Here is a 17,436-nt window from a genome sequence, read left to right as displayed (position 1 = left end):
TTATTGTACCAATTCATTCATTGTCTTTTCGTGCTGACAATAGTTTTCCCACTTAATGAATGGTTGTCCAAACTGCTCGTGAACACTAGTCATACCAGGTTGGCTTCTTTTCAGCAATTCAACAGCAGCATTATAACCCACTCTCCGTGTGCATTACCAGAAACAGGAATTATTGAAGGCTACGATAGGAGCTGTATTTTAATTTCCATTCATCCGTTTTGGAGACCCTCCCAGCTTGTGAGCAGTCAGCTAGCACAAACCTATAATTCACCTGTTGAGCAATCATGCTTCCTTGAGCTCCGAAGAGGTGGATTAAAAAAACCTGCATGGTGCTGTTCTGGCCTCAGTTTCCTACCTGAGAGCTCCTTTGTGACAGGTGACGGTGGGGAGAATGGGGGGCAATTTTTATGACCAGCTTCTTAGCGTACTGGTATCACTCCATTGGGGCCCCTTGCCAATTTCTGGCAAACCATTCAAGTGGCAACAAAGAGGCTAATTAGAAGCTCTCTCGGTGGAAGCCCGCGGAGGGCTCTGGTTTGATACTTCCCAGGGAGGCTAGGGGGCCTCTGAGGTGGTGGTGGCAGCTTTTTCACACACACACACACAGGACATTTGTGAGCACACTTGGGTTGGCCCTTTGGCTCGAGCACATTTGCTCATTGTGGCCGTCGTCCTTACGGTCTGCCAGAGCAATAGAATCAGAGAGGGGGAACCGACACATCTTTCATGTGGCGGGGACCCAGAGAGGGGATGCTAATGGGATATCGATGGGATTAGAACCCAGAGCGTTCAGGTCCACGAGAACAGAGGCAGAGCTCTATGAACTAGAACTAAAACCCACTCAGCTTTAAGGCCAGATCATTCTAATTCTATTGACTTTTTCTTTTTTTAATGGGAAAGTTGACAATGATGCATGCACCTTAATACAGTAAGAAAGTCTGCCAAGAAGAGAAGGTCTGAAAGTCTAATAAAAGGTTCCCAGGATTGAAAAAAGAATGCCGTTAAATCATTCTCCCTGCCGAGATCCACTCACTGCGCATTTACAGAGAAATGGTGGCACAACCTCTTCCCCTGCCAACACTCACAGCAGCTACTGGGAGTAGAGATAGACATCAGGAAGTTAAGGCCGATAACACATTTGCATGTCACCTGATAACTGGCTGTAATTAGTACTCCCCTTGAGCCCCCCACCACAGCCCCTCACAACATGTCCAACAAAAAAAAAAAAAAAAACTCTCACAATGACACACACAAGGCCAACTTCCAGTACAGTATGTTATCCTTATCCCTCCCTACAGACCCCGAGGCCCCCACAGGGACAAAAGATAGGGGCCTCAGTGTGTTCGTTTCATAGCAGCTCCTGCCAGACCGCATCAGCAAAGGCCACGTCTGCCGAGTGCTGTTAGCCACACAGAGGCAGCTGGTCGCACCAAGTCAAGCTGCTAACTTTTATTATACAAGCACCTCCCTCCACCCTTATCTCAGGGAGGGAGGCGATCTAATCAGCCTACTGATTAGATCGCCTCCCTCCATTGCCATAGCCACTGTCTAGATATTACACTGCCCCCCCACCCCTTCCCTTTTCTATTGGTGGTGCCCTTCTTTTTTCATCCTCCACCCCCCTATTCCAAAAAAGCCCCTCAATTCCTTCTAAAAAAGCACCTGACAACACTGCAAGATTGCACGACAATAAAATGCTTGATCTGTACGCAGGTGTGTGAGTGTGTGTGTGTAGTCCATTCCACATGATGTAGCCCCCTGTGTTAAGTCTTTAATCGATGCATCTCCCTATCCTGACAGTGAGGACAGAGCCCAGATCTGAGATCAGAGCGATGGCGGTGTAAATCTTTACGGTTCAACCAGAGCCTTTTAAAGCCTGTCTATAATTGGGCCTCAGCCAGCAGCTGCCTCAGCTGCAGCCATCACCGTGGGCCCAGTCAAAGCGCCAGTTCCTCGGGGGCATGAACAAAACACCGCACCTCCAATAAGGGCAAAAAAAAAAGCACCTGTGTGAGGATAAAAAGGGAGACGATGTGGCAGCCAGGCTTGAATAAGCCCTCCGCTGTTGCCCTCCGCTGTTGTCTGTGGTTGAGGTATTTCTTGGAGAAGTGTTTTCGTTGAGTGAGGCCTTCTGTGCTGTTGGATTATTACATCAACATGTACTGTACCTCTGAGTGCAAGCCGGGGAGTCTTAGCTCACTGAGTGATTTCAAATAGAGGGTAATCCACTGCCATGTAATGGATGCATTGTTGATGGGCTTCTTTCAGGAATCAGGAAAATGCTTGCACAGTTTTAGAGGTTCGGATCATAAGCTTGAAACTGCTTTAGTTTTAGTTATTTTAGGATCAAAAGGTGAGGTACTGTATACAGCGAGCAGGACTGGGACATTGGGTGCATTTGTAAATAGTCACTCTGGGCCTCAGAGCGCTCCGTTTCATCGAACAACAGCGCTGTCATTTTAGTATAGGGTGTCAGAACTGCTGGCACATTTTGTTTTTTCCCTTACAGATAGGGATGCACCAATCAGAGTCATTCAGTCCCGATACCAATAGCGATATATTGCCGTGGGTATCAGCCGATACTGTGTACCAATCCCATAAATAATAAGTTGCATGCCTCACTGTGTGCAAGTGAATGGGATCATTCTTTTAACAAAATGTAACAAATAAATAATTAGGTGTAAATTAACTGAAATAGTTATTCATTGTAAAAATAATAAATCATACACCAGCAATCTAAACAGGAATTAAAAATGTCAGCATATAAAATATATCCGTCTCAGTGCATCCTGGAAATGAGCACAAGAAACCATCTAACAACAATATTCAGATTCTCCAACACATGCGCGGTCATAGATTTTGGATGCACAGAGGTCTGATGGAATTTAAGTCAAACAGACATGAGCGCACCCTCTTGGGCACTCTGACGCTCAGCTATTGAGCAATGCTGTTTGATAGCGGTAGCAGCTACTGTGATCACAAAATGGGTTCAGCAAGTTTTTAAAACCACGAGCACGACCATCAAAAGTCCATTCATTTACTAGAGATCGCAACAGAAAACACAGCCAATGTACGGATTCTCTGCATATCTAATCTAAATCTAATTCTGGTAGTCGAATGGAGCCACAGAACCAAACATTTGGGCAAAGAGGGTGGAGTCTGGGTGGAACTGAAGGAGGAGGAGGAAGTGGAAACCAGAACAACTGGTTGTGAAAGACACCTGTTGATCAAGCAAACATGCAATAAATCTTCTCTTCAGGCTTTAGCATCACCTGAGCGGAGAGATGATTCTCAAAATTGCTTAAAAAGGTTCTCTCTATGAAACTCAGAGCATTAATATACAAAACAACTCGTTGCTATGTTATGATAAAGCGGAGTAATGTCTACCTGAGCAGAGAAAGAAGTTGCTCTTCCTCTGTGTGTGGCAATTAAAACAAAAAGGCTCTGGATATTAAATTTAGCACCTTTAATAAAAATGAAACCTTATGCAAATACAGATTATTTCAAACCAGCATCTACCAACCATTTGTTGCACTTTGTCTTAAGCCACTTTCACAACTACCGGTCATCAGAGTGGCCATTTGAACCCAACTGGTTGCTCATGGTGTGAATGTATAGGACGAAAGCAGTGGTTAATGGTTGATAGTGGCCAAAGCACACAAGTGTCCGTGTGCTTGTAAACCTTCCACTGGCCTCACCTCAGCGTGCAGGCTATATGTGTGTGCATACATTGTTATCACCTGCAACAAACACTATGGGCCGCTATCTGGGCTCAATCTGCTCTTGGTTTACTGAGGAGGAGTGCCAAGGGTTATCTGTCCCACTCTGATATGCACAGATAAGGACCTTAGGCCCACTGTTTAAACACCTGGGGCCCGGGGTATTAGAGCGCTCTCCGTACCCCTTTGCCACAAACAAAGAGGAAATGGAGGAGTGAGCGCTGGCTGCTGCTGCTGAGGGGAATGTGTGTAAAAAGTAATGATGCGAGTGTGTGCGCGTGCGGAGGTTAAAGCAGGGGTGATTATTTCCACCACTCCCACTTCGTACCCCAATGCTTCTATCAATGCAAAGAATAACTAGGAAAACAGAGAGGAGAAACAGGGACTCATTGACTTGTTATGTTCATGTACACCCTCGCCCCCGCCATAAAAAAAACCAAGGCAGAGTTAAAGCATTGACGGTTATCAGTAATGTTTAACGGCTATATGCTGGAAAAGCTCTCTTTCAAAATAGGCTCTTTTTCACTTATGCGATGTACATTACAGCGAGGGTCAGTCATTTGCATGAGAATGGAAGATTAAGTGAAAGAGATAAACCCAAGGCTAGTTCCCGTGAATTGGCTGCTGTGTTTGGAATACCAAGCAGTGGAGGGTTCTTTCTTCTTTCCCCCGCCACGGCCGAATTAGCCCCCTGTATCATGCATTTATTTTCCCAATAATCACTCAGGCCCTTCCTGTGTTGATTATTTTCTCAGTGCAAGGGTTACTAAAATATTGCTGTAATCCTGTCTCCCTGAAGCAGCAGCAACAGTCACCCTGGGCTCTCTTTAAGAAATACATCTAGGGCTCGTCAGTGGGGAGGTGGCGGGGTGGACTACTGGGGGAAAGGGGGGGGGGGGGGGGGGGGAAGAGTTGTCATGGTGAAATGGGGATTACTCGCACCTATAATGTATTGACTTTCATTAAGCTTTATACATTTCTTTGGAAGATGATTTAAAGATAGAGGGCTGTATATCACTTGACATTTTCCTGTACTTTTGCCAAGAGTTTCATTACTCGCAACAGAAAAACCTTGACGCCTCAATTTAAAATGCCAAAGTTCTCCAATATAAACACAAGCAGCCATACAACAACTTGACCTAGATAAAATGGTCCAAAATTAGGAGCTATGAGATGAAAGAATAAAAGAAAAGAAAAAATCTGACCAGTCGTTAAATGACGTTTTATTGATGATTGGTGCTTGATTTTGATCTGTACGAGTTTTTGATACCAAACCCTGCCTCAAGGTAGCATGTCTTGGAGTTGTGCAATATGATATTACGATGAAATTAAAATGTCTCCACGATCTGCCTTTACAGAGAGATAGTTGGTATTGCGCTACATTGTGCGTTCTATTAGTTGCAGATCTATGGCCCCAGTGTCTGCCCTGCATGCAGCAGTGCTGCCGCTATACAAATAATTGCAATGATAGATCTAATGAATGCCGATGTGAAGAGTGGTTCATATGGATTTCAAAAAGTAACTGATACATATTTGGAAAAGTAACTGATACATATTTAAAGAAACTTTAAAGTGTTCCATTTCAGAACAGAAATTGTTGTTCTGTTATCTTGTATGACTAGTTTTTTGTTGTTTTTTTTTTTTTTTTTAAATAGGAAATATGTGGTTGTACTGTTCAGTAGCAAAATGGTCTTAAAACCAACTGAAAAAGAAATGTGATAAGTCTGTGGATTGTGATCCTGCCTGAAAAAAAATCATATGATATTTTTGCCGTATCGCCCACTCCTTGCATCTCCTGTGCTTACACATCTTATCGGCATACATTTCTATATCCCATAGGTGACTCCTCACACACCACTTGCGAAGCCAATGTATTCAGTCTGGGTGGGGTGTTTTTTTTTTTTTAAGATACAATCCAGGGCACAGAGGAATGAAAGGGAGCAGAGACTAAATTTATACAGGAAGTGGGCACTTTCTGGTTCGTTCATTTTAACATAGACGCGCACACACAGACACCTCACACCAACGACCTGTGCCACATCTGGAAATAATTACACTCATGTTTGACTTGACCTGCCTGCACCAAAGTCAACTCTGCCAACTTTTGTATGTGTTTGTTGCAGAGGTAGCAGTGACCCTGACACAGTGGCTGTGGGGAAATGATGTGTAATTAGTCAGAGGGAACACGACTCCGCTCGTCTGAAATAAAACATCTTGTGTTCACATCAAAAGAATCGGGCAGCTTGACAGGATGTACACAGAAAAAAACACAGACTTGATATGCTATCAAATGACCCACATTGGAATTTGTGAGGACACGAGGAGCGTCTGAATTATCAAGCATCTCAGGGTAGCACCGCAGACCTTTCATGTGCGGACGGCAAAGCAGACAGCGGATGATGCAATGTTTGATTTCTACACTTCAGGAGGCTGTCAGGACAGCACGTACAATATTAAACAGTGTCGTGTCGGTGTATCAACCCGTCTAAATTAACCCATTAGTATGCTATGGGGAGAGGCGGGAAGATCAATGCATGAAACGGTTTGGAAATCTCCTTTGATACAAGATTTCCCGGCTTGAGCGAATTGATGAAATTCCTCTTGAAACACAGGCAACCATTTCACATATCAGACTTTTCTCAAGACGGAGACTAATGTGGCCTGTCCTTTAACGCAGTCAGACTACAATACTGCATCTCACACAGAAGCTATAGTGCATGGTAAAGCTTTTGTTAAAGCCTGCTTAGGAAGAACTGATCATAAAGCAGAACACAATCCACTTCTATAGTTTTTTCTTGTTTGTTTTTAAAGATGCATAGTATCAGTCTATGCAGACGCATCCCTCTTATTCACTTTGCATGAAGGCCACACATATATACACTTTCAAAAGTAACTGCCAACACCAAAAACAACTACGAAGTATCTGACTCCACCACATGTTCAAAATGGAATAAGAAAAACAAACACTGCACAACAGTTGGTGTAAGGTTGCAAACAAGGACACTTCTCTTTGGAGTAAAAGCCATTCTGTAATACTCAGTATTTTCCTAAGACAACATTGAGACCGATTTAAAAATCGAGAAACTTGGACTGAATCAGCTTTTAGCCGTGCACACCAAGATAATGGCTCAAGTATGAGGGGGCGGAGGATGGGATTCAAATCCTCAGGTGAACTTTAACCACTGTGCATTCCTAATGATTTAAACAAACATACAGGGTGAGAAGATGGCCTTCATGTTACAAAAAGGCCTCCAGTCACAAAAACACACACAAGAAGTGATGACAATACATTCCACCAGGTGCTTGTGCTCTGACTGGGCTGACACAATTTTTAGAATATGAACTATGAAATGAAACGCAGTTTTGAGTTGCAGATGAGTATTTTAAGTGCAGTTGCCTTGATGTATTTATATACATTGACTGAAAAAGCGGCGCACGTATTTACTGCCACTCCCCTGTCCTAGAACTACCTCCTTGTCCAAGAGCCCAGATTCAGCACTCATTTCCTGAGCTGACCGTCTACTCTAATTATCAAGCTAATAAGGGCCCCCCTTGTGCAGTTATGGGAAAGGGGAGGTTAGTCGAGTCCAGGATGAGGGGGTACCACTTTGGTAAGTGTGTGTGATAGCTGCCGCCCACATCTTGTAAGGCGTGACTAATGGTCTAAGACAATATAACGGCAGCAGTCACCTGGGCAGTTATTGAAGCAGTGGATCTCTGGGCCTGAGCCACACAGTCCTAAGGTTTGTGTTCGTCAAAGGATGTCACCTACTCATATTTTATATGAGCTTGGATGGGTTACTGATTTTGTTACTTGTCCTAATCCCTGACATACAAAATGAATGGTACTATTTTAAGGCAGAAGAAAACATAACTAATTTCCCCTGTTGCCTAAAAACTTCCTAAGTCAAAAACAGGTGACTAGACAGGGGGGTAAGCCTTTTAATTTAATCCCTGTTCCCCAAAGCAATCATGTTGATTGACAGATTTTCACTTTCTGCTGGATATAATGCAAACTACCAAAGCAAAAAAAAAAAAAAAAAAAAAAAGGCTGAAAAGGACCTTATATTTCAAGACCAAAACAACTATCAAGCAGCTACTCAAAAGAAAACTTGTCTTACCTGTGCTGCTCCACAGCTTCGTTATCTGGTAGTTCTGCACCGCAAACATTGCAACGTTCGTGCTGGTTCCTGACGTCTGGTTTCATGCCCACAGCCAGCTCCCCGAGCTTGCTGAAGAATTCCCTCTGGATGAAGCTCTGAGGCAGGAGTCCCCCGTAGGCACTGAAGTCCATAGACATTGCCAGGGCTGGGGACATAGGGAGATTGGAGGCCATGGATGCCGCCATGGATGCCGGCATGGACATGAAGGCATCCGATTTATGATTTGCAGGTAGGGAGTACAGCGAGGCAAGATGCTTCTCCGTCATCCCAGCCATTGCTTCCAGCCCCATCTGGCTGACATCAACTTGAGGGTCGCCCATGACTTCATCACGGACGTAATGTAGCTCGCGGGCACTGGTGATAACGCTGCTCCTGGTTGGTGTTCCTGGACCGTCTCGGTTCCTGTCCTCCCCACTTCGTTCTCCATTGCTGGAGGCACTGGACTCCAGGTTCGGAGGGCTGTCGTGACCGTTGCCACCCATGTCCACTTGCATCATTTCTGTCTTGATCTCAGTCATCAGGGGGTGGGAGTTGCCATGGAGAACGTGCTCACCCCCAAAGCCCTGCTGTAGCAGAGACTGACCGATGCTCATCAGGCTGTCCACAGCAGCTTTGGTGGGACTTAGGGTGGAGACACCGAAGGAGGTGGAGACAGAAGGACTCTGGTCCACCATGCCAGTCATGATTGTGACTTGTTGGGCACCTGTCAAATAGGGACTCTGCATGGAATGCTTTTTGGAGTTCTTGCCTCCATTGTGGCCTTTGCGCTCATCATCCTCCTCGGTGCTCCCATCATTGAGGTTGACCTCCGTGTCATTGTCATCTGAGGACTGGATGGTTTCCAAGATCTTGAGGCATTGCTCTTCCAGGTATTCAATCTCCAGGATCTCTGCTGCATACAGAAGGTCATCCAAGTCCTCCACCTTGGCCTGGAGCGTGGCAGTGTATGCATACTCCAAAATCTGCTGAAAAGTCTTTGGTGAAAGAAAGTCCAGGGTGTAATGCTGACTGCTGCGATGGAAGAGGATCTCAAACATTTTGCTTGTGCAGGCCAGCACAGTCCGGTGAGCGTGGAACTCCTGGCTGTCTACCATGATGACCACGTCACACAGAGTCCCGGCCAGACGCATCTGGTTGGCCTTGTGCAGCAGGGCAGTGGGGTGGTTGGGGTTCTGGAGCTGTATCATACCCATTTTAGACAAATCCATGATGTCGATGCGATCCACGAGGCCGACTCATGAGGCTCGCCTTCCCCGTTCAGCAGTGTTTTTAGCTATCTTTGTAAACAAGATGAAACCTGGATGGAGAAACAGAATGAAAAAGAAAAATCGGTTCTGATAAATTCTGAAGCAACAGCACAAAAATGCTGTGCAGAACAAATCCACTAGTATTTAAGCTATAAAATCCAACAAATGCATTACTATTTTTTTCCAAAGATTGAATTAATTAATGTTCTTTTTTAATGAAATGCAAATTGTCATCCTTCACTTAAGTATACAAAGCAAAGTAAGTAATTACATTTTGAAAATAAATGTCATGAATTTGTCAATACATGTATTTCGTGTATACCGCTATTTATTTTGTAAGTGAGAAGTCAGTGTTGTTCCAAATTGCAAACATCCTGCAGGGATGGTAAACACTCTGTGCAGTGAAAATCAGCGGAGAGCATTGACTGTAGCCTTCTGAAGAGAGACAATTTGTGAGCCGTCCGACAGGCTCACCCTGCATACCAATCAGTCCAACATATGTTACGTTAAAAAGAGGTTTTCATTTGGTTATCTGACGGCGATGAACACACAGTTAAACAAGTGTGAATTGTGGTTTTTCCACTGCTGCCTCGCTCGCAAAGAACATCAGCGGCCTTTCTGAAATTAAATAGCATCTTACTCAGTATTCCCGTCACAGACAGGAGCAGAGAGCAGCGGCCAGAAATGGATGGAAAGCAAAGCAAAGCAGAACAAGGCGAAAGAAAACAACGCTGCAGCACCAAAACACCCGGATCTGCTCTCACTCACTGACGTTGAATATCCAAATTAATGACTGCATTACTCTTTGTATGCAAGTTATTAACAGGGCAACATGTTGCTTCACCTCATATCTACAGCATACTCAGACCAACACGAAAATAAGGAAAAGGGTTCAAATTCAAATGCCTCACCACTCTGTGCTTTAAATGAATGATTGTCACTGTGCCTCCTATGTTAACATGATCATTAAGACATACACTGAAACAATGCACTCTTCATTGTGGCAATTAAATAAACAGTCTTTCCACCACATATACGCTGAATGAATGGCTACCAGCTAAGTGTCTCCATTGACCCACATCCTGGATGAGCTCATTGACGTCCAATCTACTCAATTTATTCAACATATGACCATTAACATGACACATATTCACAAAGTTGTGGTGATCATTTTTTTTCTGCTGATCAACATTTTCATTTCAAGTTTCAAAAGCTTGATTGACATTTTAAGAATCTTCAATTTCATTTTCAAAGAGCTTAATTTTCTTTTCAAAAATGGGGACTAAAAAGAGAAGTACTTGAGCACTTATTGTCCTTCCTCCCCGCCTGAGAACAATACACACTCACACAGACAAAAAAAAAGGAGAGGAAATATCAACAGCCTTCTAGCCAGCCTCTCTTTTTTATTTTTAAATAACAGTGTAATTCCAGATATGCATGCTCCCAATTACAGAAGCCTAAATCAGAACATGCAGGAGGTAAATGAAGCTGGCAGCTATTGTCTGTGGTGAGGGTCGTGGAAAATGCACAAGTCTTGTTGGCTTTTAGGACACAAGACGCTTTGTTTTTTTGGGCACATTGATATAATCGATATAGGAGGTGGGTAATGATGAAACCACCGGTTCTCATCTAGCGGAGCTCAGCCTCTCAGTCAACAGAGGTCATGTTTAAAACCCGACATTATCTTTATTACAGCTATGCCAATAACTCCGATTTATGGCCCCGTAAATGATCAAGGCTTGTTGCGCTCTGTGGGGCTTTCAACCAAGCCGTGGCTTCAGCGGGACACAATGCAAAGTTGCCGTTTTTGGGGGGGGGACTTTATCGCGTCTGTTGGCTCTCTATTAATAAAGGACGGGGCTGCGTGCGTCTAGACGGCGTTAATATTCGCCAGCCGTGCCAGACAAATTATACAGCGCGTTATGCATTATGCAAAACACCACGCACTACATTAACTACATTAAGCCGGGAGGGCTGGAGCACGACGTGGACCGCTGACAATAACCACATCGGGCCGACTTCACAGAAAGGCACCACAATCAATCTGATCACGAGTCGTCTGCCACAGCGCGCCGTGGCGACCCAGCCACAACAAGAATAAACAGCGTTCAATATTCCAGACCACGAGCCACACTGACAGACGCAAATGTGGAGAAAGCAAAATGCTACAGCGTCTCTAAGGAGTAGGGGGGGGGGGGGCAATCAGAGACATTGAGCGTGCTAAAAAGTATACACGAGACAGACAGCTGCCAGAATCTCACGGCGATTCCAGCCAGCTCTGCTCAGACCGACGCACAGGTGGACTTTGTTTGTGGCAGAATGAAACACTCAAACGCTGGCTCTGTACAGTTGATGAGAAGGAGGAATGATCTAGAGAGAGATGCCTGAAGGGTGAAGAAGGGGAGGAAAAAAAGAGTGAAAGGGGGAAGAGAGAGATCAGACAGTCTCGATAACAAATCAATTTGCCATTGCCTCTGTTACCAGTTCCCCCACCTCACACAGTATGCCGCGCGTGCTCCTGCGAATCGATTATTGGTCACCAATCAAACGTCTAGTTGCCCGTCAATCAATTGTAGCGTGACTTGAGCGGTGGCTGGATTTGGGCTTGTTTCGAGTAAAAAAGACCAGTGTCCCCAGTCCTCCTCGTGATGTCATCACGGCTAAATGAGCCACACTGGTGCGACCGGAGATACAAGGACGGGCAAGAGTGTCGCTGTCTAGAAAAAATGCACAATTTCCATCAAAACGCGATTTCTCCAGCAAAGTCACATGGAGCGGGGCGTCATATGTTGTCTGGCTCCCGGTGAAACAGCCAGACCTCACGTCCTCTAGCTGCGATCTCCAGCATACTAAACCAGACCAGGGGGGAGGAAGAAGGGGGGTTACGTCAACCTTAACATCTCTACAATAGACTACCGTGCGTTAATGCAAACTTTAACACCTTGCGGCGCAATCAGGAAAACACTTGTTTTCACCCAGCGCTCCGGTGCGCAGATCCAACTTGCGTGCCAAACTCGCGTTTGCTGTTAACTTCAGCGTGAGGTTGAACGGGGACAAGCAAAACGAATCCCCGGCGCTATAAATGCATCCAAATATCCACATGGTGAATGAAAGTACACAGAGAAAACAGTGGTAGATGCATGCAGAGTAGCGGGTCTGGCACTTGTCGCCGGGAAACTGCAGCTGCGTTTCGCCCGGATTGGTACTCACCTAAATTGCACGTTTTGATTCCGTATAGTGTGAAGGGGGAGTGGGGCTACAGCATAGTAAGGCAGTTCGCAGTACCCGCTCTCTCAACACGCACTAACTCCTTTCTTCCTTCGCCTTAGCAAATCAACACGGCGCTGACGTCAACGCAGCCAGTCAGCCAGACGAGCAGCAGGCAGGCGGGCGGCCGGCTCTGCGCTCCAGCCACACAAACGCTAAGAAAGTGAGACACCTAGGGGGCTGTCTCATGTCAAACGGTTGTGTTACAGTATGGCAGCGAAAGGTGAGCGACGTTGTCCTCCCTCCAGCTGTTTGGATACGCATACAGCCTACAGTTGTTCTCAAACTCCCACCAGGGGCACACTTAATGGTTTGGCGGCCCTATAGGAAAAGTCAATAAGTGTACTCTAAGCATTCAATGGAACTATGCTCAGTCTATGTGTGTGCAGCAGAGGACAGCAAAGGTGAATGCAAAGCAGCTGATCCATCCTGCTTGACAAGATTCATTTGGAGGAGTCTTTAAAAAAAGATATTCATCATATATTTAGAATATTTTAAAAAAAAACGTACAGAAAGATAACACCACTCCAAGTTCTTGCATCTCAACAGGTTAAAATCTGCCATCTCAAGATGCTACAAGTGTTCACAATAATGTATTAAAGCTGAAGGAACAATACAAACTTCACTGAAATGTGTAATGTTCAACTAAGGTTAACAGGCTGCAGATTCATCACTCCTCAGTGGGGATCTTGTCTGAAAACACACAGTTTGGTTAAGTTGTTTGCAATATATTACAAGGAAAAAACACATGGCAAAAATCTGAAGCCAAATCTATTATTGAGCTCTGGAATTAGATTTTCGAAAGAAATAATCTAGCAATGGATTTAAAAAATCAAATGTCATTAGCAGAAGCAGTCTAGTTTTAAGATACTGACACTAATTTGAAGAAAGGCCATGAAACTAAAGAAACTGCACTGGGAACTATAGAGGCACTTCTTTTCTTGTTGCATGAAAAAAAAAGGCCATAATGATCGATACGGTGAACGACTCTCAGGCGAATGGTTTTGCAGTGCATTAACAACCCTTAATTGTTTCTTAGCATAGCTTTAATTTTCCTCTTGCTTTTTTTCTGTTGACCAATAACCAGGATGCAGTGGATGGTACACCTCATTATTGTTTGGCCTGACATACCTCTTGGAGTCTTTTATGGTAAAAGCATACTTTAGAGCTTCTCTGAAAATAAACTTGATTGATACGTTTGCCTTAATGATGCTCACTGACTGGGGGCGATCTCTTACCGATGGTTTCATGTCACAATATTTTAATTCTATTGTTGTGTTCCCTTTAAGTGCTCCTAGTGAGCTCTTACTTTGTCATTGTTCCCAAAGTCACGAATGCAAATCGTCCCACATTTAAGCACTTTGTTTGTCTCAGATTGATTTGAAAACCATGGCTGAAGCAGGAGAAGGAAGAGAAGAATATGATCACAATGTGTATGTCAATTTACAGGATATCTTTCTTCTTCGTCGTTGACATTTATGTTTCCTTTTGACTTTGTTGAACCCCAAACCTTTCAAAGATTGAAAGATTTCCTTTCAATTATCCAGTGAAATATCTCAACATGTACTGGATGGACGGGCACATAATATCGGTGTTAGATGATGTATCCTAATGATTTTGTTGATCCCCTGACTTCTGTGTGTTGCACCACCAGCAGGTTGACATTTGCGGTTTTGAGAGGGTTTTGTTTTGAAAAAAGAATATTTAGTCACTTTCCAGTCTCAGGCTCACGTCAACACTTCACAGACTGAGAAGTGTATCTGATAAAATAGAGGCAACGGACGAGTCAGGTCGGACCAGACCATGTGAGGGAGGCTGGGGTCGTCCAGTGTCTGCAACAGATCACTCAATGTGTTCCATTAATCAGCACCGGTTGACAGCACACTCTGGTTTGTGGCGGTGTGCTGAGGAGGAAGCATTAGCATTATCATCAATATTAACAAATAGCAAAAGGTGTCTCGTAGCCAAGGGATAAAGTTTGGTCAACAGTGTTCAAGAGTTGCCTGCTGACCTTAAAAAGGTTTGTTGACTGACAGTCAAAACAACCGACGACCGGCAAATACTTTGGCATGACATTACACAGCAGTTCAGTTCTACTTGAAAGTCTTCACGGCTATACAACAAAGCTTCTTTAATAAATCCTCTCAGACACAGCCATTAACGTTTGCATTGGTTTTCCAGATTCAAGGTATTGCACATTTTAATTTCTGGACTAGTTTGTTGTGAGTTTTCCCAGAGGCTGAAGTGGCTGGGTTCCTGTGACAGTCACTATCCTGCACCAACTCATGGACTGTTAACCTCCCATTAGCTTTAAAAGAAGTGATTGTCAGATTGTCAAACACTGCATGAAACCCAAAACACTTACTTCTGTTGCCAAAACCTAACCCAGTGGTTTTGTTGTACAAAAAACCTTGTAAACCTAAAAAAACTTTGTAAACATTGGAAGTTTTTTGGGGTTTTTTAGGAGACTATGCAGGTAACTGAACCAAAACTGTATGTTTCTTGTGAACATGGAAGTTTGTTTTAAAAAGACACTATGAAAATGACACACACACGCATGTTCCAAATTGAATCTGAAAGGCAAGTGAATGGCCAGGGGGTCAGATGTATGACAGTGAGGGAGGGTTTGAACTTCTCTCTTAAATTAATTTGTACGAATTAATTTACACGAATTACACGTAAAAGACATCATTCTTGGAGAGAGATTGTGGAGGTAGTGGGATGCAGCAAGACGGCAGGCTTTTCACTCCGCCACCGAGTGTGGCCATTCTAGGTGTAAACACTTTTACCTTTAGCTGTGGTCAGACCACATGATTTATGACCTTGTTCGTTTGAAGCATACTGAGACCTTGAGTTACGCTGCTGCTAATGGCACTTTTCCCTGGTTTTACTGGAAGATGTTTTTCAGCTCTATACAAGTCAGATTGTTGGTTGAAATGTCTAGAACATTAATTTCACATATTTAGTTTTTCCTGAGTACAAAAGGCACGAAAGTATAATATATTCGGCAGTTTTATGTCGGTTCTTCACGTCTTCGTTTGTTTGATTTGATCCTTTGTTATGAATGTAAAGTTAGAGCATTTGCATGGAACAACTCTTCTCAAAATTGTCTCACACTTGGAAAATAATTGTTAATTTGCTTAAGTGTGAAATTGATTTTTTTTACAAATAATTTTCAGAATCCTAAATGTGTAAATGTATCAAGATTGCCAATGTATTGTTTATACAATCCAGTCCTGATAATCTATTGTTATATTTGTATCCATTTCCTATTTGCCACTGCTGCATTGACCTACTTTGCCCCATTAAAATCATTAAAGGTTAATTTGATCTAGTCCATCCACTGCCAAAATAATCTGTATCATGGTAACTTTTACAAAACCAAGGATGTTGGTGCCTGAATGAAAAAAAAAAAAAGTCAAAGCGCAATTCAATTAGAGGACAATGCAATCCATTCTGGTAAAGAAATGAGTTAATGTGTTTAAATTTAGCTTCCATGCAGCTAAGATAATTGTTTTATATTTAAATGTTGGGTTCAAAACAACACAAACGAACATGTCCTTTGCAAAAAAAACTACAATTCAAAACTATTGTTTAATTTCAAAACGGCAACAGGTCTCGGTTCTTGCACCAGGTTATGAGTAGTCACACAGTTTATAGCCGTTTCAAAATGGAAAGCATAGGTTTGAAGGGGGCTTTCAGGGAAAGCTCATTTCCTTTAAAATACAGTGGTGCTCTGGGAATTTTTAGATTCATCCGGGCACGGATCACAGAGTGCTTCATTACCTTTGAGCTGCGTGCTGTGCAGGCTTACCCAGGGATAAAGAAAAAGGCACTCCCTTAATCTGGCAATAATCCACCGTTTTACTGAGTGAAAGGAAGATGAGGGCTAAATTATCAAAAAAAAAAAAAAAAAACATCATTACTGCACTTTAAAATAATACCAAGAGTTAGAAAAAGATGGGCTGCCCGGAGGAAGTTTTAGTTTGTAGCCGAGGTTGAGGAAATGTGACCATTAGCTGCCGGTGATTCTACAGTGGGTTGCATGTGCTTCCATTGTGTTCCCACAGCTTTATTTTTTTTTTGTGGAGGAAGAGGTTGATCGACTATAAAGAAAAGCCAAGATGAATTCTCATCCAAAGGATACTCTGGATATATGAAAAGGTCTGATTTAATATCAACTAAATAACTTTATTTAGTTTAATTGTATTAACTTTCATGCTAATAATAATTGGAGCAACCAGAATGATCAAACTAAACTTAGCAGATTTGACCTGGAGACGCTGATGGAACATTACAGACTTGGCGAGTCACTGAAATGTGTGATGCCTTATAATTTCATCATTTGATACAAAATGTAAAAAACGTTTCAAGCAGTAAGGCTGGAAATATGCAGTGTACCACATGAAAGGAGTTGATCCTACTAGTATTATCTTATTCCTCCATAGATTAACCTTCATTGTTGTACAAAAACACAGCAGTGAGCCTCAACATTGCACTGGGTGACATGTATATTCATTACCATGATCAGAGGCACTGTATTTCATTTCGTGTGAATCCGACACACTGTCCTGCTGCCTTGAATACTCACTATATCATCAAATTTATATCAATGCGTCGCTGAAAATAGTCCAATAACCCAAACAACACAAGAATAATCTTTGAAATTTTTGTGAGGTTTGCTGATTTTATCAATAATCTTTGGCTTGTCTTACTCTAATGAAGTTATTCTCAAACCATTTATTTAACGCATCATTTAAATTATTACAGTACAATTTATTTTCCCGAGCTATTTATTATTGTTCACAGTGAAGCATGATGTAACATTTGAAAAGGTTCAGTCAGAAGATGTTTGACATAGAAGGAATTTGTAGTTTCATTCTTGTGTAAATTGCAAACTTAGTTGACCAGACAAACCTGGAACATTTCTGCTCTAATGAAGAAAAGCATTTCAGGTTAACATGCATTTGGCTCTGCTGACCAGACTCCCCATTGTCTGTATCCTGTGTAGACATGGCGCTTGGTGGAGGTGTGTGTGTG

The 17,436-nt window shown here is 43.1% G+C and overlaps 1 protein-coding gene across 3 annotated transcripts in view; it reads right to left on the bottom strand.

The window, feature by feature from the left end:
- zbtb16a (zinc finger and BTB domain containing 16a) overlaps nt 1–17,436 on the bottom strand; it is a 163,478-nt gene that overhangs the window by 134,486 nt on the left and 11,556 nt on the right. The window contains exons 1-2 of one of the 3 annotated variants that reach the window (XM_031868966.1): nt 12,340–12,526; nt 7,841–9,179 (exon numbers count right to left, since the gene is read on the bottom strand). In XM_031868966.1, coding sequence (XP_031724826.1) covers nt 7,841–9,090 — 1,250 coding nt within the window. In that variant the 5' untranslated portion in view covers nt 9,091–9,179; nt 12,340–12,526. Of the gene's footprint in view, nt 1–7,840; nt 9,180–11,622; nt 12,318–12,339; nt 12,527–17,436 lie in introns of those variants that run through there. The other 2 variants (XM_031868967.1, XM_031868968.1) reach the window with 2 other exon arrangements.

This window comes from Anarrhichthys ocellatus, unplaced genomic scaffold, assembly GCF_004355925.1.
Source record: "Anarrhichthys ocellatus isolate YVR2014 unplaced genomic scaffold, GSC_Weel_1.0 scaffold45, whole genome shotgun sequence".
NCBI lineage: Eukaryota > Metazoa > Chordata > Actinopteri > Perciformes > Anarhichadidae > Anarrhichthys > Anarrhichthys ocellatus.
Note: the sequence above shows the minus strand (reverse complement) of the source record. Positions and strands in the feature narration are given on the sequence as shown.